Source organism: Babjeviella inositovora (genome assembly GCF_001661335.1).
Source record: "Babjeviella inositovora NRRL Y-12698 unplaced genomic scaffold BABINscaffold_1, whole genome shotgun sequence".
Lineage (NCBI taxonomy): Eukaryota > Fungi > Ascomycota > Pichiomycetes > Serinales > Babjeviella > Babjeviella inositovora.
The window spans coordinates 178328-199514 of record NW_017566838.1 but is presented as its reverse complement, the minus strand read 5'-3'; the positions used below and the strand labels follow the sequence as shown (position 1 = coordinate 199514).

Genomic DNA, 21187 nt, shown 5'->3' with positions numbered 1-21187 from the left:
GGTTAAAGATCTAAGTAGGGTTAATCCCTGGGCGGACTAAAACATTTAACCCACCTCATTTTACGCCATCCGATAGCTCTTGGTAACACAAGCTCACCGGTACTAATAGTACACTACGCGCCACGGACTACGCCATTTGATATACAATTTTAATTCCCATAAAGCCAGAAAAAAAAATCAGAACATTACAAAAGTGCAACCCAAGAGACCGAATAAAAAGAAAGAAGTGAAGGATTTGTCGCATAAGCAGACGGCTCGTGAGGGGGGTTTATTGTTGAAATGGGAGAAAGGCGACGCGGAAGTTGAGTAAACGCCAAACCTTTCATCGAAGCAGCTGCCTCGCCCACCCGCACGTTCCAACATTCTACGGCTAGGCCTTGGTCACCATTGGCTTTTGGTAGTTGACAGTATTGACAAACTTGAACAATTCCATGTTCAACTTTTGCACCTCTGCATCCTTGATGTGTAACTTACCGTTCATGGTCTTGATCATCTTGAAAGCGACATTTTTGATCTCATGGTCGGAGATACCGGCCACGGCTTCCCAGTTGACATTATCCAAGTGGTAGATTGGCTTGGTCGGCCTGTAGTGCTTGTTGTAGTAATAGATCGCCAATTTCAAGGACCCGATGATCAATTGGCGAAGCGAGTCCAAGTCACTCACCGGGCCGTTAGGCTGGGAGATGAGGTTGTTGGACTGGTTGATATATCTGAGGAGATAGATCAAGTTGATATATCTGAACAAATACAAAACGGCAATCTGGAAAATCGGCAACGTAACCTTCAAGTCGGCCAAGAGACGCATCAAAAACTTGTCCAAAGGCAAGTTGGGATGCGTGGCCTTGTCTCGCTGGGACATGTCGATCGGGAACTTCGAGTGGATCTGGGCCGTGATGTACTTGACGATCAACTCCATCACCTGGGTGCGCTGGCGATGAAACTCCTGAGGGGGCAAAGGGTCTGCCCGCTTCTGCATGGAGGTCAGTGCGGGAGTGACGGAGCTTGGCTCAACGATAGCGACCAGCTCAGTCGCAAAGGTGCTACCGCTGGGGGAGACGACACTCTCGGTCATATTGTGGTTCAAATCTTCGGTGCAGTCGGATTCGTCCGAGTCGTCAGCTACCAACATAGGAGGAGCTTCCATCATTGAGGCATCCTTCTCGTGGGTCGAAGGGTCAACAGAGCTAATCAGTTGCGCGCTAGACATAGGCGCCGAATAAAATTGTTTGTTTTTAAGCTCGTCTTTTGAAGGAGCCGCGGACGCACAAGTGTTCGTGGATTCAGTCGTGGTGGCGGAAAGAATGGACTCTTCGTGAGTCATAATGGACACCATACTGAATATGGGAGAAATTTTGTGAGGGGACAAGCAAAGCTTTGTCAGGTCAAACAGGAGGTATAAGGGGATTATAAGACACAGCTAGTAATTATATGTGATATATAACTGATAGCTAAAACATCTTGAAAGGAATCTCTTCAGAGACTTGCAATACGCGATGTTTTGGTAGGGTAGACGTTGAAAATGAGGGCTAAAGGTGAAGTGTTGAACTATTCCTGTATTGTTGAAAATAGGAATCCTTTGGAGTGGTGTGTGTTAAGCTTGGGCTGAGATGTGTTGTGAGGAAGTAGTGGTGGGTAGAAAATTTGACCACTCTTATGTCATTGCCAGCAACTTGACAGCCCGTATCCACGGCTCTCCCGTTAGGGGCACGTGCATTGAAAAATCTTAGCGCGGGTGAGTCACTGTCAAACGGCACTTTTCGTCCACACTTTCGTTTCCGTGCCTTCCCGGGATTCCGACTCGGGCTGCATATCCAGGTAACAACCGGGTCACTTAACGGGGGATAGGGCTTTAATTTCTTTTTTCCATAGTAGTGGTAAGGCTAGTATCGATACCATTTGGTGGGAAGGCTAAATAGTAAAATCTTGTTTCTGCCTTAAAGCAATTAATAATCTATAAGCTTTATCCTGGTTAAGAGTTTATATCATAGAGACACCGGCAATCCAGCTAACAGTTGACTCAGGCAGCTGCCAGCCTGCAAGTCCTACTGGTAGAAGCATGTTCCAACTCCAGAGGAGAGCATGCCAAATCAGGCGATTAGGCAGTGGCGCAGGAAAGAGATGGACATGGCCAGGATACGTCATGCGCGCCCAAGAAAAAAACTTTGCCGTGGTAAAACATTACCATAGTAAAATTTCGGTCGTGCAGGGCACATCACTGATTTCACTCCCAAAGTCCGCTTCTGGGCAACTACCGTGCTCGCAGCCCAATGAAGATGTGTTCGCACCATAGTGGGAAAGGCGCATGCATCTGCTGATACCGGACCGAGTAAATGGCCTTTCAACGGGATCACTTTAACAGCGTAGACATCAAAATTAAGCTTGATGGCTCAGGTACGGCACATTGGTAAGCTAAATTGTCGGTATCGCTTGTCTTGCTGGAGAAGGATAAAAAAAAAAGCTCTGAGGTTTAAATTGGACCAATCGAATGGCATGACGGAGCTCAATTATAGGTTTTGTAGGAGTCAGTTAGACATGTCATAACTCTGGGAATTCGTAGCATAAAAGGCCCCTAAACTGTTGTCTCTATCCTACATTGATTCTGCAAGGGTGCACCTTCTCAGTGGGTCAACATATCGCCTGGCCCTACAAGAGTATTCGTGGGATGTATCTGCATACTGTAAGACTCCGTCGAAGGAAATGCGCACCTTAATGTCTCTACCCTGGGCATCGGCATTCTGGGTGGTATGCATCCTAAAACTGATGGCATTACCGTTCTGAAAATGTCTGTTTTGCAAATCTAGTCCGGAAATGACCTGTTCCTTCTCATGTATGCACGATCAACGTCTATTATCGAACTTGTACCTAACTAAACCTTCTCCAGCGGATCAAACCACCTGAATGCTCTGTCTGAGTCAAGCTTTGGCGCAACAACAACGTAGATTTTGGCATATACCATTACTTAGTCACTTTTGAGCAATAAAAGGGTGATTCACTCAGCTCATTCGTCATCTCAGTTCAATGAGTTTAGCCGCATCAACTCCTACAGTATTTTGTTAGTATTACCAGCGAAACTTTTGGCCCAACAGCTACAGTAATAACCCCTGAGTCATATATTGTCTATTGCATCACCTGACCAACCTTCCCCATCGCAGCACGAGCCAAACGTTCCGTGTTGATGCTCTGTGCGAGCCTCTCGCGCTGGTCAAGCCGCTTCGACACAAACTCCTTGTCATTCTTCGATATCAAGATCCGCAATATAATGTCCTCCTTCGCAGCGTTCTGCGACGTGGGATCGCTCTTGGCCAATTCCGCCTCTGCAATCGCCTTCTTCCGTGCCTTCATCGTCCCATGCGCCATGATGGTGCGCGAGCGCGCGATGGAGAACACGCGCGACGGCTCCTTGCCCGTTTGCACAAAGTTCTTTTCTCTAAGCAACTTGGCAAACGATGGGGCCAACTCCTCAACCTCGCGACGCAACTCCTGCGTCGACTGGTCATGCAACGCGGTCGCCAAGAGGAGCATCTGGTACTTTTCCGTCTTGAGATCCTTGATCAGGGGGCCATGGCCGTCCTGGTGGAACGACTCCTTGCAGTCCTCGAGCCAGAAGAGGATCGTCTCCATCTCCAACGCGGACAATGGACGCCCGTAGCCGGCAATGCCATTCGTAGCCGCCACGTTCGCCACGGCGCTGCTCACAGACGACCACGACAATGCGTTTGCGCTCGCCAGGAGATATTTCGAGTGCAACGGCGGCAACAAAAGCGCGTCTGCCTGCGCGAGAATTACCAGCCACATCACCAACATGGTCTTGTGCAAGAGCTCGCGCGTGAGCGAGTCGTTCAACACCGCAAGGTTCTCGCCTAGGTATGCGAACAAGCCCTGGAGCGCGCGATTCTTAGCCGCATCATCCGCACCGGTCGTGCCATTGGCGCCACACACCGTCTTTAGTGTCGCACGCGAGAAGGTGCTGGCAATTGGCGCATGGAACTTTTCGACAATGAGCTTAATAGCGCGATCGATGTTACGGGAGAGAGCCCTACGAGTCTTACCCACACAGAAGATGGCGTCGAGACGCTGGCTCTCCATGGCAGCCTCTATCACCAACGTTCCCTGGCTATCGAGCTGGAGGATCATCTCGCGCGGGATCCCGTCGTTGTCGAAGCGTGACGGTTGGAGCGTGAACGTGTTGCGGCCAAAGATGTCATCGCTGCCGCGGGAAGACTCATCCCAAACTGTGGCCGACACCACCACCTCACCGTCCGCTGGAAGGATGATCTCAAACTCCTCGTTCCATTCGGGGTATACGGTCCGGCTGGCGGTCTTGGTGCGGCAGATGCGACGGCGCGCGTTGGTGTCGGCAAGCGTCACGTACGGGTTCGGGGTCGTGTTCGCTTTAGGCGCCAAACCAGTGGCGCGCACGATGCGGAGCGTGAAAAGATGGCTGGTGAAGTTGGTGCGGGCGCGCGGGTCGTTTTCTTCGACCGTACGCGAGATGCGCTCGATATTAAAGTCGCGCTCCAAGTCCTCCAACCGGTGCAATGCCGTCGCAAGATTCACTACCGCCACACACGTGCGGTGTCTGAAGGAGTACGGGGCAACGCCCTCGATTGCGACGGTGTTCATGCCATTCACCACGCTCGTCACCTCGGCAAACCAGTTGTTGATACCACTCTTGCGCTTGACCGAGTCGGTCAAAAGCGGAGCCCCCTCCTCCAAGTCCTCCACTATCATCTCAAACATCTTATCCGAATAGTAGGTGATGCCATCAGTGATCCCCTTTAACAATTGGGTGTTCAATTTTGCCACATGGTAGCGGTTTTTCCACTGCAACAATGTGACATTCTTCTTCAACCGTGCAATCATCTCGAAGATAGTCTTGATGGACGGGCTGTATGGAACCTCTTCTGCGGTCAAGTTGTCTTGGCGCACCGCGTTTTCCACGCACTCGCGAAACAATCCAACCTCTGCCGCCACCTTCCGTTCAGCGTAAGGGAGGAAAAACGCTTCAATATTGAAACCAAAGTCCGCACGTGATACCGCACCGTGGATTGCACGCAAGTCTTCGAGCACGAAGCATGTCTTTAGCGCGTCGTCGATCGAAATCTCTGCGTTCTTGCACACGTGCCCCAACGTCGTCTGCGCGTGCTCACCGAGCCAGGCCGTCATGGACTCTTTGGTGATGGCTGCGACGTCCACGTCAAAGAACGGCTTTGCAAAGCGGCGCTCCGTCGTATCGATATACTCAACGATTTGTAAGAAGAACGAAAACACATGCGTGATCTGGAGGTTGGGTTCCGCCAAAATCTCGTCAATGAACGTCTTGTACAACTCGATGGTGACCTTCTCAACCTTCTTTGCGATGCGCCGTGTCCACTTCTGCACCGCACGCGAGTCAAAGAACACGTCGTAGCGGATTTTTCCCCACGCGGCGACATAGTCATCTAGCACATCGCTCTCTAGGAGCATCTTGATGTCGCGCTTGACAACTTCCATCACCTGGCCGTAGTTCTGTGTTAAGTTCGCAGCCATCGCCTCCGTCACTGGGTTAGGCTGACGCTCGAACCAGGCTAGCTCGTCTTCTAGGGAGAGCTCTGTGGTGCCAAAGGCTATACGAACGCTGTGAAGCACTGTATGAATGGCGTCAAAGTCCAAAGGGCTCGCAGGATTGAGGAGCGTCGCATTCGCGGCGCAATGGATGAGACACGCGCGCATGCTTGCATCCACACGCCAGCACCGCGCGACTTCACAGATGTACGTCATGTCTGTGGGGGAAAGGATCTCATCAGAATTGGAGGATGCTGCGTCTGAGCCTTCGCTTTTACTTAGGAGCTTCACAATCAATGAATAAAGAAAGTCGCGCGGCGATCTTGGCAATACGTAATAATTCTCCCCCGCCTTGAGCAGCGCAACTTGCTGCCTCTTCTGCTTTGGATGCGGCGTAAACCGCTCAATCTCCTGTTGGAGCACCTTCATCTCCGCATCGTTCCAGTCCACGTACGCCGCGGTAGAGCGGAAGTCCTGGGGGCTGTACACCCCCACGTCTTTACGCGCCTTAGTCAACACCTGGTTCAAATCTGTGATGTACGCAGTTTCGGTTACATAGTTCTTCAACAGAATCACGTCCATGTGGACCTTGTCTTTTGAGAGGCCGAACACAGTGCAGAGCGTGGGGAGCGCGCGCATGTCCTCTGTGTTGAAAGTTGGCGCCACAAATTTGTACTCAACCGCGTCGGGTGCGCGCGCGGTGGATTTCTGGCCGTATTCGCGCAACTTACGTACCACCGCGTCACCGTTCGGCCCCGTGGACTGCACAATCTGGATCAAGATCTTGATGAACGTGTCTGTGTGTTTCACCACCAAGTTCTTGGGATCTGCAATAGTGCCAGAGGCCTCCAATTCCTTTGTGGCGGTGTTAGCGGCCTTGATGAACATTACAATCAAGTCCTCCGGCGGCTGTGTCACGAACCGCCGCTCAAGCTTCTTGCGCTCACCTTCATTGAAGAGCTGTGTGTCGGTGTAGAAGCGTAAGAGCGAGCGTCGCGTGTGGTCGTCGATCTTCATCGCGTAGAGCTTCATCGCGATTGCTTTCAATGCCTTTTCTAAGAGCGTGAAGAAGTTTGCTGGGAGTTTGACGGGTTCCGTGGGAATTGTCACCGCCGCCGCCTTTTTAACGACCGTAGGGTTTTTGTAGCGGGGTTCCGTCCGGTAGTTCAAAATCGTGACCCGCAATAAGGCGTCGTAGAGGTCCAAGTCATCCACCTGGGTAAAGATCGGTTCTATCTTGGATCGGGTCGAAGACCCAGACTCTACGCGGCTCAAGTCCTTCCGTCTTGCACTCATGAGCAGCTAAGGAAAGGGCAGTGGGGGGTATCTGGTACTAACAATAAGCAGCGATAGTATTTTGATGAGCATATCAATGAGATCTCAAATTGCACCGATCTATACGTGGCGCAGGGCGTGTGAGTACCACTATATCTCCGTGTCAGCCTCGGGTCCAGGGGACGTAAGTATGTGTTCATGTTTGGCTCAAGTTTTGACGATAATGTTTGGACCAGATTTTTGAGTTTTGTATTTTAATTCGTGTATTAGATGGGGATTCTATTATTTCCAATAAAAAAGCTTTCTGCAGGTGCTTGAGAATTCGGTTCAATCCTTTCGTTACTATGCATACGCAAAAGCCTCTAATAGCACCATTGGTATTAACTAGTAGGCTAGCTTATGTCTCCGAAGCTCACTCGCTACATTGAAACCCATATTGAAAAATGCTAAAGAATTTATGGTGAACTATATATACCAGTCTTATGTCCTGCTTTTCTAGGCTATTACTAACGTGATTGATCAGGCGTCGGCCATTGTCTTATCGTTTTAAGGAAGTGCCAGGGCCCAGGCCTTATATTATTTTACCGGCCTAGGGATCTCTGCCTTTACCATGGTACCATTAGCTCATGATATAATTCGTGAGGTTATTTTATAAAGTCAATAGAAATTTTCTCCCAATTTTTTCAATTCGTATAAAACTTGCAGGAAAGCCGGGAAGCTCGAGTAAGACACTTGCATTCAGCTACTTTGAGTAGTTTCTCCTGGAGATCGTACTGATGCGATGCTCAAACACGGATTTTTGTGTTTGAGCCTTGTTGATAAGTTAGAATACAAATATTATTTGTGTATTTGGTGATCTTCTTGCCGTCTTGTGGAATGGAACTGGTGACGAAACATAATCCAGGCGCCTAGGTATATTTAACTCTCGGCTCGCCACTCGTATCCAGGGAGAATCACCCACATTTGCACTCGTACTGGACATTAACTTTGGTAAAGTTCGTGCATTGGAGAACGGCTTAAATCTTAGACATAAGTCTTCGTATATTATAGTGGTTATAATACTAATAAAAGGCCGGGTCTAGTACCCTTCTATTCGAAACTTGATCGTGTCGTGGATTGTTTTTGATAGGTCACTACAAAATGTGCTGGGGCCAAACTACCTTTTCTCAACCACGACATGCTAAACTCACTCAATACGCATTTTAACGGAGCACGTGAGATATTGGAGATTCAGGCCATTGCTGTCTCGTTCCCTGATTTTGAAACTTTCTTTTTTAACATTTTGCCCTTTCTAGTCCACGATGGTCTAGTTATAATGACAAAGCGTGTCTAGATAGAGGGCGGGCCACTGGCGCCTCATCCATGCACCGCCCCTTCCTCCACCGCCACGCACCCTAAAGCGATGGAAAAAAGAAAAAATTAAAAAAAATTCACTGGTATGAAAAATAGATGCTGAATAAATTCGCCTATCCATCTTGATCTATACCCACGACTACACACCCAAAATGTCTACCGAACAAGAATAGTATGTATTTTTTTTCTTCGGTTGCTGAGCTACAGCCATTCTGAAGGTTCAAAACTTGAAATATTCGTTTGTCACCACTATTGGCACATCCGATTAGCTTCTGTTCAAAACCTAGCCTCCAGTCGCCCGCTTTGCCCAGCCCATTGCACAAGTCTCATCCCGTGTGTGTTACTAACCCTCCTAGCAAGCCAGTCACCGTTGAAAAGCCTATCCCGGTTAGCTACGATCTCGGTAATCTCGCTGTCTTCGATACCAACCCAATGGACAATGCCAGGTTGGCCAGCGACGCCCAACGTGAAGCCCACTTAAAGGATGTTACCCGTGATAACGTTCAGTTGTTGATCAACCAAATCTTATCCTTGCCTGTCAAGACCACTACCGAAACACACGGCTCCTCCACTGGCCAGGACTCTACAATGACGTTGGTGCGTTTGCCGGTTCCAATGACCGACTTGCCAAGAGAGAAGCCATTGCCAAAGGCCAAGGCGCCTACGAAATGGGAGCAATTTGCGGCCAGGAAGGGTATCCAGTCCAAGACCAAAGACGGAAAGTTGGTCTACGACGAGGCATCCGGCAAGTGGGCTCCTAAGTGGGGTTACAACGGTATCAACAAGCAGCTCGACAACCAGTGGTTGGTTGAGGTTGATGATAAGGTGAAGAACACCGACAAGGAGATGATTGACCCTAGAACCTTGGGCAGAATGGAGAGAAAGAAGTTGGTTAAGAAGAACGAGTTGCAGCACAAGCGTAACTTGAAGAATGATAAATAAGCACTTTGAAGAGTTTCCCCGAAGTCTGAGAGGTCCACAAAGACGTTGGCTCTTTGTTGGTGTACTATTTTTGGCAGGCTCTATTGGTTCTCGTGTGTTAACAGGCCTGCTCGCTCCGTTTTTATTTTCTGTTAGGTCCGACTTAACTTGTATCATATCCATCTTTTTGTGCATTTCAATAAACTATTCTAGTATTTTATCACCTGTAAGCAATATATTATAAATGGCGTGCTTACGAAGACTTGCAGAACGGTGACTTCAATGTTGAAGAGATAGGGGTGCGAGTTAACAGCTTCTGCTAAGTTTATTGCACTTTTATCAAGTGAAGCTAGCTCGCTATGCTGTCCTTGGAAAGCATAGGTATTTTCAATCAGATTATGATATTAGTCAAGAGCCTGCAGTTTGTTAAACTACCAGTAAGTACTGCCCATATAGCAAAGGACATGGAACGTTATAAAGCTTCCCTGGCTATTCTACTCTGTTTTGATTATTTTGACCCTTGTCAAAGTCAACTAGTAAAATGTGCTGCTCTTTTTAGACCTTATAAAGATTTCTGACTTATTACTCCACCCCCAACATGCTGTCAAGTGATCTCTGTGGTAGTGCGCTGACCGCTCATTGAGCCTGCCCCATCTAGCCTTAACACCGGAAAGAGCAAAGGACGGAAAATAACATGTGAGTAAACAAAGCATAACAATCAAGATATTGGACCATCCATACCTACACAATGTCTGAACCAGCTCTTAATGAATACATACCTACCATTGATGTAAGTTTTACGCCTCCAACTGAAGACCCGTACTAATGCCTCAGGCGATCTTAAATGTGTCAGACTTTGAAAAGATATCGGTAAAGAAGATTCGGAATGCGCTCCAGGCGCTTTTCGAGGTAGACTTCCATCCGTACAAGGTATGTTAATTTCTCTGTTTCTTTGATATGGTACTAACGCTCCAGAAACAAATCCAGCAGCTCATCATTCTGCGCTACAACCTCCTCTTGAGCCTCAGAGAAGAGGGCCACCTGGGCCCGGCGCCCACGCCGTCAGAAGAGCTAGAGAACACGGTGACAAAACTTCGGTTGGAGAACGAGATCCTAGCAGCCCGGTTAAACAGCCATGTCACAGCCAAGGTAATTGAAGAGAACAATAGCCCGGTGGAGAAGCGGAAAGTGAAGCGGAAGACAAATACCGACGACAACACAGAGAAAAAGAAGATAAAGAGAAACACAGAAAACAACGCATTCACCCGGCCGTTGCGATTGTCGGCGCAGCTAGCCGCGTTTTTGGGCGTGGAAAGCTGTGCGCGCACGGAGGTGGTGAAGAAAATGTGGGACTACATTAAAACGCATAATCTCCAGAACCCCGAAGACCGCCGGGAAATTCTCTGTGACGCGAAGATGGAGCATGTGTTCCAGACAAATAAGATGACAATGTTTTCAATGAACAAGTATTTGGTTGAACATTTGTCGAAGATAGAGTAAGTGCGATATTAGCCGGTGTATACTGTTAGGAATGTATTTCAAAAAGCTAAATGGGATTGGATAAGCATAAGGATGGTGTACGGCTTTGTAGTTAGTGGGGTTACCTGAGCTCGAGATCTATGTTGCTCCTAAGGATAAGAAGATTCCGGGTATGACTTGACTTCAGGTCCCCCAGCTCATCCTTTAGTCTGAGTGCCCCCTAGATATTGCAAGGTACGTACTAGCATTTATCACTTTTTTGCCTCGATATTGTTAGATAAATGCTTGTACCCAGTTGGTCCTAGTTTATATTGTAACTTTAGATGCTCATGGTTACTAGTCCGTGCATGTGGCGGTATAAACCAACGATTGTGTGCTAATTCGGCACGTACTGCTAGTTCCTGTTTCTAATCACTACTGGTAACTCATCTAAGCCTAGCAATTTAATCTCTAAGTACTTTTATATGCAGACTCAATGTCTTACCGTATCAAATTTCTCATACAAGGTCGAAGCCCTTCCCTGTTTCAATCGCCTCGCAAGGCTATAACTCATTGTGGATCAATTCAAGCAACTTATAGAGCGCTACCCGAACGTTGTCATACTTCCCACTGACCTGGATTTGCCTGTGGCTGTTTGCCATTTTCTGGTTCTTTTCATAAGTGACCCTGTCGTTAGCGTAGTGGTTGGTGAAGCTGTCCATAACCTTTAACTGGCAGTTGGACTGTTTCCGTACTTCGTTGATATTCGCCCCGTTCTTCCCGATGATCAACCCCACGATGTCAAGATGAATGTCTATGTTGAACTTCATGAACTGCTGCCTCAAGTCGGGGTCGTTGGAGGAGAGGTCGTGCGATAGGAGGTGGTTGATGCGCCGGGCCAAGACTTCCGCAGGAGTAGAGTCGTCTTCCTCCTCACGTGGTGTGGCGTACTCGAGAATTTCCCTGATGTTTTCCTGAAGAATAGTGGTGTTGGCGTCCTGTGTGGAGTACGTAAACGGATTCCCATAAGTACCGATAATAGGTGCATGCACCATGGGGCTCTTGTACAAGCTCTTGGTGCCATGCTCGGTCCTGTGTTTCAGCTGGAGCTCCATAAACACTACGAGGAAGTTCACTGTATTACGCAAGCTACCTTGAATCACCACCTTGGTGAAGGGGCTGAAGTTGAAACCAGAGGCGAGCCTGGAGTAATTGAGCGAAACCCCGTATTTTACCGCCGCCCTTTCCAAACTGGTCATTTGTTCCGCTAGGAAATCTGTCCCCACCATCTGATTCAAAGTATAGCCGTGGAACTTTTCCACATCTGGAGGGTAGCCGCGCTTCTGGCACCGGAAGAGCTTGTACGCCACAAAACCTGCAGCGGCTGCCAATGCCTGGGCGTCTTCGCTGTGCAAGATGGCAAACTGGTCTATCACGAGCAGATTCAGGCTTTCATCCATCATTCGCCACCGGACTTCCATCTCTGCCACGACCTGGGCTATATCCACCGCGCGCATCTCTGCGGGGGAAAGGCATAACGTCACACTGTACTGCGAACCATCCGCTCTCGTTCGTCCCAACCCCTTCAAATATGAAATGGCTACTTTTTCCGCTGCTTCTTCGTCAATCGGGGGCTCTGGCTCTTCCTCGCGGTCGCCATAGTCTAGGGAAATGGAAGAGATCTCCCTCTTCTTTCCGCGGGAACTGGGCCCGTAGCTGTAATCGTCGTCGTAGTTTCTCTTGCGGGCTACAGCACCACCCCTGGTGCGGGAACCTCTTTTCACAGGCATCAAACTTGATATTTATTTTGTCTTCCTTAATTGAACGAGTGGCAAGTACAACAAGTGTTCTGCCTCTGGTTATCAAGGCTTCTGTTTCCTGCAGGCAATGCGAGCGGGTAACCTTCGATATATTTTTTTTCTCATGCAGAGAAATTTTTTTACCACACTTGAAAAAATTAGATCGCAATATTTGTGCATACTCCAACACTCCTAGCTAACACTCTCATCACGCACAATGGGCTCTAAGAAGGAACAAAAGAAGGAAGAATCCGAAGACAACTACGACAGCAGAATGCCAGCTGTCTTGTGCTTCGCCAAGCCATTGGCCCCAAAGAAGTTGAACAAGAAGGTCTTGAAGACCGTGAAGAAGGCGTCCAAGGCCAAGCACGTTAAAAGAGGTGTTAAGGAAGTTGTCAAGTCCTTGCGTAAGGGTGAAAAGGGTTTGGTTATCGTCGCTGGTGACATCTCCCCAGCCGATGTCATCTCCCACTTGCCAGTCTTGTGCGAAGACAACTCCGTTCCATACGTCTTCCTCCCATCCAAGGAAGACTTGGGCTCTGCCGGTGCCACCAAGAGACCAACCTCTTGCGTTATGATTGTCCCAGGTGGTTCTGGTAAGAACAAGAAGTCTGAGAAGAGCGAGGAATACAGAGAGAGCTTCGATGAAATCGTCAAGGAGATCGCTACCTTGGCTTAAGCCTGTCATCTGCATTTCCGGCACATGAGTGTGACTGGTCCCCTTTTCCGCTTCTTTCTGTACTCATATTTTCTTTCTCTCTAATGTATATCTATTTCGGTTGGGTTTTTCTAATTGACGTCTCCACTATCTGTTTGTAGAACTAGCCCCTGGTTGGTCTTTTTTTGTTGTATGATAGTCTATCGAGCCTAGATCGATTTTGCTGAGGCATGAATACCCATTTATAGCTGGCAATCTACAAAATGTGTAGATCTGATTGTCATATTAAATATGTCTGGACACTCCTGAAAACATGGATTTGCTTTATCTAATCATAAATTGAGGTCTGCATTGGTCTATATGATGTCTGTTGATTAAGAGGAATGAGGGAGTAGGTTAGTGTCAGTCTAAATCCTTGGTCTCGACCATCTGTGAGCATAAGTGAATATTGTGCGGGCTCCGCTATGTGTGCTTAGATTGCATCTAAAATTGTAACCTTTTGCGTTTCTTTGGCTAATGTCGGAGTACGGTTATTCGTATGGTCTGATTTATTTAGTCTTACTCTTAAACTGCGGCCAGAAGGCTTTTGATTCTAGTCTAATAAAATCTTCTGCCCGTAGCTTCCACCATCAGCTGTGACGGCACGAGCCTGACTGGACATACCGATTCGAGCCGTACTTTCCCCTTTTTGGAATTTTACAGCGAAACTATAATTGATGTAAAATTCCGTCTTTTACCATTTATTTCCGTAAAATGCTCAGCACTTCGATAAGCTTCCCCCAAATCGCCCATAGCTCTTTCTACTTCGTAACCTCATCATAACATGGCTTAAACGGCCAGGTACAAGTGATCCTACCATAAAGCAAAGGTTTGTAAACATCGCGTCAAATAAGTACTATCTCCAGTAATTTTCCTCGGCTTTCCAAACCCCGCCAAATCCTCTTAGTTACGTAAAATACTCCTCGATCTGCCTCTTTAGCTCTGCCAGGATCTCGGCATTCGGCTTGCGCTTGACAAACGCCGCGTCGATAATCTTTCCGAGATCTGACTTGGTCTGTTCATGGTTAAAATGCCTCATAGACAAATCGCTCTGAAGGTATGTCGTCATGAGAGCGTTGGAAGCGTGGATCGACGACGATATATACACTTGTAAGCACAATATGAGCACCACAATAAGTAATAACAACGCAAAGAACCACGGGGTGTAGTTCCGGGAAAACGTATCGAGCGCCCCCGTCTCCGGCGGGGAAACATGTTCCAGGGTCTTTGCCTTGACAGTGGAACACTCGGAAGAGCGTCTGGGGGTCGCTGGAACCACGGCCGTAGGAGTCTCAGTGAGAACAGGTCTGCTGACTTTCACGGTAATATCCTCAATCTTCTTCTTAAGAAGCCCCACCAACTTCCCCGCAGCATCCACTTGGCCAGACTGGGTCGACTTCTCAATCATGCCTTTAATCCAACTCCGCGCCTTCCACTCAATCCAATAAGTGATCACCATATTGGTGGTATTCCGTGGCCCCCACGTCAAGATATAACGCGTTTTTACGGAAAATGCGTTCCCACTGGGCACGTCTGGAGTCGTGGTGGTGCTCACAAGTACCACACAGTTGTTCAAGTCGAGTTGCTCCACCTGCTCGACCACAACGCACTTGGTCGAGGCGGGCCCGATGGCGTAGCCAAGCGCTTTCAGGTACGTGAAGTGGCGCTCCAGAACGACCTCACTGCTTTCTGTGAACTTCCCGTACGCAGAAAACGCCGAACCGTCGCACTGTGTCATGAACTCGCGGTGAAACGCGGTGTTCTCACCAAAGATAACATCGTAAACAAGCCCAGGCGGTGCCTCCACTGTTTCCGACGCCAAAAGCGTCTCGTTGTTGGCCTCCCAGTCGTAGCTAGACGCAGTTTCCGCGTGCGAATCAGGCCCCACGTTACTATATCCACAGCCAGGCTTCACCTCAAACACTTCCTCTTGGACCGTCTCTGAAGCACTATCCCCATCGATGGAAAGGATCATCGACCGCATGGCTTCATCAATGGATCCTTCTGAGGCGATAGGGTTGGAAAATAAATTGGAGTCCCTGCCTAAAAGCGCATGTGACATGTCGTGAGAACTGAGACCAAGGTGGCTAGGAAAGCGGGGGCGTTCATCGGACTTTTCGTAGGGGCTGGATTTTCCGGTTATATCAGGCTTTCTGATTTTCTCTCTGCCCTCGAGCGTTTTCTCGGCCTTTCCCCATATAACCTTCAAAAACTCGTAAGTCGCGTCGCGCGTTACAAAGCTCGCGAACGTATGAGTTACCTCACGTGTCTCCACTGCGATCCCGTTCGGAAACAACCCCGCGGTACTCCGCTTCTCAAAACCGATAATCTCGTCATATGGCACAATAAGATTCGTCACCCATCCGAGCAAGTTCGAGTTGAAGCATAAATTCCGCTCGCTGACGTACAACCGCCCCTGGAACAAGATGTCACGGCTCAACGCACAGCTGAAATCATCGAGAAGTCGGTCATGGGGCTCGATTTCCGGGAAAAGTGTGTGAAAGTCTGCATCACGCGCACCCGTCACGAAGCGGTAGCCTGTATCCATGTATTTGGCGTCGATAAAGAGCCCAGGGTCATAGCTGGGGGTACGCTGGTGGGTTTTGTCGCTTTGTAGTTGGCCCTGTAAGCGTTCCTCTAAGGCTGAGGACTTTCCGTTCATCGTCTTTCGGTACGAAAGCATCGCGTTTCCAGGAACCTCACGGAGGATATCTTCATCCCTAGAGGGGGCTGTGGGGCTGGACTTCGAGGCGTAGGTGGAAATGGTTGACGCAATTTTGTTCATTGAAGTAAAAAACTTGGATTCGGGGGACCTTGTAGGTGTTTCTAGCGTTTCGTCTTGGCTGGGATTGTCATTGATGCCGTGAATACTGGAAGTTTCAATGGAGGGTTTTCCACTTTCCAAGCGGGAGAGCGTTCTTTTTGCACTCCCGACGCTGTCACGTCGTCCACTGTCATCATTTTTTTCAGTGGAAAGAACACTGCGCCTTAGGATCGGGATTTCATCGGTGGAGTTGAATTTAACGAGGACCGGGGCCATATCCGCGGCGGTAGTGGTCGGCGCGGATTTAGCAAACGACGGGCCGAGACTCAAGGAGCTGGGAATACCAGAAAAGCTGCCGTTCGCAGAAGGGGTTCCCAGTGTCGTTTTGGATCGGTGTGGTGCCACAAACGCCTCATAGAGCATGACTCGGTCGGTAGCATCGCGACTAGGCGTGTCTATTGGAAGGGTGGCAACCACTTCCAGAGTGGGAATCTTTGGAGTGGTAAGTTCATTCTCCATACAGATAGACCCGGAAGGGGTAATAGGGTACCCCATGATGGTTTTGTCTGAACTGCTCGGGGGGATGTCAGCGTTAAGAGCAAGCGATTCCTTAGACTCTGGATAGGAGTAAGACCAGGCGTCATCGTCAGATAGCGGCACAGCGAGTTCCAACGGCATCGGGGGAGGATTTGTAAACAGCTGAAATTCAAGTGGTTATCACCGGTTGATATAAATGATATATAAAGTAATCCAGCATAGAGTTATGTAAAGCGGGGTAGGTTTGATAGAGCGATAAGGTTCCCCGCGGATGGTTTTGGCAGCAACATGTCGCACGGGCCGGAACAGTAAACGACGCACGCGCGCAGGACTTATCGTGAGTCGTCAAGTGGGGACAGGTACGGAAGCCAAATGGACATTGATCAAATGGTATTTTCTATGGAAGTTTCAAAAACTTTTATATCGTTTTAGGAAGGGTTTAGGGGGTTCTATAACGATATGATGGAAAGCTCTTGGGCAAGCTTCCGCTGGCAATAACGTGGGCCAAATAGTTAGTATCGCGAAGTGGGTCATACTGAACTGTTAATGCCTATTCAACGCAGTATGGCAAGCTTAAACTGATTTCATTGTATACGCTTTATAATTAGACGCTTGTGGGTCTCACACCGGTCAAATAATTATAAGCTAGCAGAATATATGTCTGTAAAGCTTCGTTGTGTCGATAGGTACTGTTAAGTATGTTCTATTTCTCAGAAGCATAAAACAGTACCAAAAGGTTTGCCTCAGGGGAGAAACACTAATAGCGATCTAGCCAGTATGTATACACTGTAAAGAACAACCAGGCATCACATAATCGTGCTGGACACAGTTAATCTATTAGTTTTAGGGCTAGCTATTTGAAAAACAAGACGAAAGGTTATCCCAACCGCTGGCCTGGCAGCTATCCACCGTGAGTTTCAGCAGCCTAATGCATAAGGGTGCGCGAATGAACTATGGTAGACTAATTATCAGCCGTGTCTCTCACAGTAATTAGTATATCCTTCGATTTTTAAGGTCTTGGCCCTTTTTTCTTGGTTTTTTCAAAAGGTTGACTATGGCATCATGCAACTTTCCATTGCATCGCGCTAGACATTATATATCCTTAGATCCAGTCATTCGTTCCCAATGCCACCCAGTTCTTCTTGATCGGATTTCCTCTGGTAGTATATCTCTAGGCAGTTCATACACCAGCTCTTGCTATTTCTATCGCAAACAACCATGGAATACTACCTCTGGGCTATAACACTGTTTACGTTAGAATATCCCAGGTCTTGGCATGAATCTTTTATCTCCGACTGGTCATACGTAGTCCCAAAATAACTGAAAAGTACTTGAATGGCATTACCTAGCCATCGACGTGTATTCATGGCCCATGGTTAACCTCCTAATCTCTATGCATCAGGGTTCGCCACGGCAAGTCTCCTCTCCCGCTTTTTTTCGCTCTTTTCCACCTCTGTGATGTTTGCATAATCGGTCTCGCCTGCCTTCCCGTTAAAGTCCGCAAACGATGGCTCATACGTATCCGATGCTAACGTGACGACTTTTTCTAATGCCATGGAGTCAGCCTTCACCTCGCCCTTCGACAGTTCGGAATATACAGACCTTGTTTCGCTATCCTTTGCAGGGAGCAATTCAAAGTCATGGTCGTCCTCTTCATTGACACGGTACGCCAATACAATATCGTCGTTAATATCGTCATCACCTACCTCAGAAGCCAACAACCGCGGCTTCAAGTGACCGTACTTGAGCTCCACGCCCTTCTTCAGCCCTGGATGATACGCGCGACTGGATATATTAATGTTTTTGCGCGTGTGATGTGGTCGGATGCCCACGGGAAGCTCAAACTTGGCTGACGTGCTGGAAACGCTGGAGCTACTCGCTCTGGCTCGCAACGTGGCGACATAGACTGACTGTTCGCCCTCTCCTGGTCGGAGCACAATCTGCTGCCGGACCGATGAGATCGTCCCAGGCTGTGATACCATAGACCGCGCATCACCGCGCCCGGACGAAAACGTGTTCACAGACATGCTGGGCGAAAACACGCCGATGGACATGCTGGCTGAGGATCTGTGCAAGGAATGGGATTTTCGTGAAACAAGCGAGGTAGTATCTGAGTCTTGTACCGGTCTCTGAGAGGTACTCAACAGTGACGAGTAGCTCGCATGGCGCTCCAGTTTTAGCGGTGAACACGTCTGTTGGTCTGGGCCTTCTATGGTCATTTTGCGGAACTCCAGCGTGGCCTTGGGCTCAGGTGTAGTAGGGATGTCGAAGTCGAACGTATCGGGAACAGGTTTTCTCCTAGCTGGGACTGATTTAGATCCTAGGGGTGGAATCAGTTTAACCGGAGATATCAGAGGCAGAGGCACCTGGTTGGTGTGAAACGCCGGCGGATACGGCAAAACGGGTGCAGGCGGCTGTGCACGCGGTTGTGCACGCGAATGAGGTCGCGAGTTCTCATGGTGCGCAATTTTCAGTAAAAACGAATGGCTCATGGAGGGGCTGGTAAGATCGATGGTGATTAAAGCGGAAAGGGAGGAGAAACTACGTGATGGGAAATTTTGAGGCCATATCTCAGGACAGCCCGATGCGGCTCGGTTGGGGAACGTCTTCCCAAAGCGGAAGCACGTGAATCTGCGCAAAAGCAAGTAATGGAGGGTCACTATATAGAGGCAGAAGTATCAAAACATGAATAGCCGTGACAATATTGATAATCGAGCAAGGACGAGAAAGTGCAATTGAGTCAATATACAGGGGCATTCGTATGGAAGCAGTGGTGTTTTAGGCGCGAAAAAGGAAGACCCATCAGGTCTATGTATAGGCGTAAACGTCAAAGTATGAGCAAAAGGGAGTAAAAAGCGATGGCTAGCAATTTTGTACAGGTACAAGCCGTATTTGAACCGTTGTCATGAAAACGATGGGTGTAGAGGTAATCATGTTTAGCTGTATAGAGAACAGGCCCAAGTGCTCGAAAAAGTATATTTCTAGTGATTAGAATAAATGAGGCTTTTGCAAGAAATAAAGCCTGGTGTTCCCTGCTAAGAGTGATGGTTGTTTTCAAGTCTAAAGAGCCTAAGCATTAGCGTATACCGACAAACCCAGACCAGCTAGGATGAAAGTTTGAGGAGTGATGGTGAAAAGGCTCTTTAGAGGCCAAAAGCTTAATCAGAGCTCTAATAAGAGGATGGAGGCTCTGGGTAATAGATATTAGAATACCCGGTGAATTGGTGGAGAAAGGGTACATCCTTGTGATAACGGCGGTGTTAAATCTCTGGCAAATTAATAAAATTTCTGGAGTTTAAAGTTAACAATAACTGTTTCAGCTTGAACTAGTAGATTAAGATGGTACATATAGACATGCGTGCATGAAATGGCATGCGTCTGAGGTCAAAGGATAATAAACAACTCTAAAAGACAGTATATAATGATAATCGGCAATACTTTTTGCGGTATATAATCTTCTTCAATAAGAATTTTCCCATTAAATCTGTCCATAAAAATACTAGAACAGGCTTCAGTGCATGAATCCTCCATGCAGGCGCCCTGCCGATTATCGCATGAGGCACTACATGCAGGAGTTTGTAGTCTGTGGCGTTATGGTAGACTTTATAACCTCCAAGAGTCGTATCGGGCACTTGCTCTTCCGTATTAAGGTAACACCCTTACTAGCACCCTAAAGCATCCCTTTAATTCCAGATATCGATGTACACACGGTTTGGGATATCTGCGCGCGGCTTGCGCTGCAAGTTCCTGGCGTCACGGCACCTCGCTCGACACTACTCTTTCATCCAGACAGAGCAATCCAAACGGGCCAATCTCGGAAACATCACAGAGGCCTTGGAAGACAGTATTCCCCACTTACTCCAGAAAGGGTTGCCTCTGCGGATACTCAGTCGTGGAATTATGCTCCGCCTATTTCCAATCCAACACCCGTTCTTGCCGGTTATCAAGGGCGAAAAGTCTTACAGCGGAACAGTCAAAACGCTCCAGTTTTTGACAACCTCGCTAGTTTTGGACCCTCGTGTACGGCTTCATATCTCAGATATCAGCCACATCGAGCCGGAGGAGGAGGGCTCCGCGGGCGGCTTGGGCTCCACGGGCGGCTTGGGCTCCACGCGAGCCTACGGCCTCTACCCCGAATCGAACAAGATTATGGTCCACTGGCACACCTGCCCTGATCAGTGCGAGCATCTCTCTTGCGAAACTACGAATGAGAAAGCTGTTGGTGGTTCCAGTGGGACTTACAAGATCACAGATAGTCCCTCTGTACCAACAACAGTTTATTGTACCAGCTATGGAGACAGGTTGGTCTGGAACCAGCTTCCCCTGAAGCCGATGATAGGCATCAATCTAGCGTACTATAAGCTACTTCCAAATTCGGTCGAGACACTCATATCTTCGTTTCTCCAAAAGAATTTTATACCGCAGAGCGGAACAAGCATTGCGGGAACCTCGCCCGGCAGAATCCTCTCAGGGATCTTTATCTTTGAGTTGAACGAAGCATGCGACGAGATTATTGTCCATACCATCGAGGATGTAGAAATTTTAGAGAGAAAGGATACCGCCCCGGTAGGAATCGGCGGGTTCTGCCCATCCTAGAATTTGCCATCTTTTTAACCTGAAGTGTGTTTGAAGTGGCTGGTTATCTTACGCCATTGTGGAGGTCATTGAAGGTCTGTTGATAAAACTACGGGTCAATTTGTTACCAACTTACGATTGAAATAACTTCACGCGCAGGAATACGCTCTTTTACCTTTTGGTCTGCTTTCGTGTACATAGTAATGCGTAATCATTATACAAATAAATAAGTAAACCGTCGAAATATAACTCAATGAGCCATGA

General features: G+C 48.2%; 9 protein-coding genes across 9 annotated transcripts; 4 read left to right on the top strand and 5 right to left on the bottom strand.

The window, feature by feature from the left end:
• Nucleotides 1-49: 49 nt before the first annotated feature.
• On the bottom strand, nucleotides 50-1602 carry BABINDRAFT_158879 (uncharacterized protein). The gene has a single exon (XM_019127334.1). The coding sequence runs from the start codon at nucleotides 1319-1321 to the stop codon at nucleotides 371-373; it is 951 nt and encodes a 316-aa protein (XP_018987572.1). The 5' UTR covers nucleotides 1322-1602; the 3' UTR covers nucleotides 50-370.
• A 1055-nt stretch (nucleotides 1603-2657) lies between these two features.
• BABINDRAFT_158878 (uncharacterized protein) lies at nucleotides 2658-6853 on the bottom strand. Its single transcript, XM_019127333.1, has one exon. The coding sequence runs from the start codon at nucleotides 6838-6840 to the stop codon at nucleotides 3118-3120; it is 3723 nt and encodes a 1240-aa protein (XP_018987571.1). The 5' UTR covers nucleotides 6841-6853; the 3' UTR covers nucleotides 2658-3117.
• A 1453-nt stretch (nucleotides 6854-8306) lies between these two features.
• RRS1 (Rrs1p) lies at nucleotides 8307-9258 on the top strand. The gene has a single exon (XM_019132237.1). It carries the CDS (start codon nucleotides 8605-8607, stop codon nucleotides 9112-9114), a length of 510 nt encoding a protein of 169 aa, XP_018987570.1. The 5' UTR covers nucleotides 8307-8604; the 3' UTR covers nucleotides 9115-9258.
• Nucleotides 9259-9841: 583 nt separating this feature from the next.
• Nucleotides 9842-10708, top strand: BABINDRAFT_10707 (uncharacterized protein; the record flags this gene model as incomplete). Its single annotated transcript, XM_019126784.1, has 3 exons — nucleotides 9842-9883; nucleotides 9928-10023; nucleotides 10069-10708. 3 exons carry the CDS (start codon nucleotides 9842-9844, stop codon nucleotides 10591-10593), a joined length of 663 nt encoding a protein of 220 aa, XP_018987569.1. The 3' UTR covers nucleotides 10594-10708.
• A 297-nt stretch (nucleotides 10709-11005) lies between these two features.
• On the bottom strand, nucleotides 11006-12369 carry BABINDRAFT_158876 (KH domain-containing protein). The gene has a single exon (XM_019127332.1). It carries the CDS (start codon nucleotides 12339-12341, stop codon nucleotides 11115-11117), a length of 1227 nt encoding a protein of 408 aa, XP_018987568.1. The 5' UTR covers nucleotides 12342-12369; the 3' UTR covers nucleotides 11006-11114.
• A 236-nt stretch (nucleotides 12370-12605) lies between these two features.
• On the top strand, nucleotides 12606-13158 carry NHP2 (snoRNA-binding protein). The gene has a single exon (XM_019127331.1). The coding sequence runs from the start codon at nucleotides 12625-12627 to the stop codon at nucleotides 13027-13029; it is 405 nt and encodes a 134-aa protein (XP_018987567.1). The 5' UTR covers nucleotides 12606-12624; the 3' UTR covers nucleotides 13030-13158.
• A 472-nt stretch (nucleotides 13159-13630) lies between these two features.
• On the bottom strand, nucleotides 13631-16630 carry BABINDRAFT_158874 (uncharacterized protein). The gene has a single exon (XM_019127330.1). It carries the CDS (start codon nucleotides 16487-16489, stop codon nucleotides 13955-13957), a length of 2535 nt encoding a protein of 844 aa, XP_018987566.1. The 5' UTR covers nucleotides 16490-16630; the 3' UTR covers nucleotides 13631-13954.
• A 1109-nt stretch (nucleotides 16631-17739) lies between these two features.
• On the bottom strand, nucleotides 17740-18840 carry BABINDRAFT_164048 (uncharacterized protein; the record flags this gene model as incomplete). The annotated part of the gene is made up of 1 exon (XM_019130216.1): nucleotides 17740-18840. One exon carries the CDS (start codon nucleotides 18838-18840, stop codon nucleotides 17740-17742), a length of 1101 nt encoding a protein of 366 aa, XP_018987565.1.
• A 1169-nt stretch (nucleotides 18841-20009) lies between these two features.
• On the top strand, nucleotides 20010-21173 carry BABINDRAFT_158872 (uncharacterized protein). The gene has a single exon (XM_019127329.1). It carries the CDS (start codon nucleotides 20048-20050, stop codon nucleotides 20942-20944), a length of 897 nt encoding a protein of 298 aa, XP_018987564.1. The 5' UTR covers nucleotides 20010-20047; the 3' UTR covers nucleotides 20945-21173.
• Nucleotides 21174-21187: the final 14 nt, after the last annotated feature.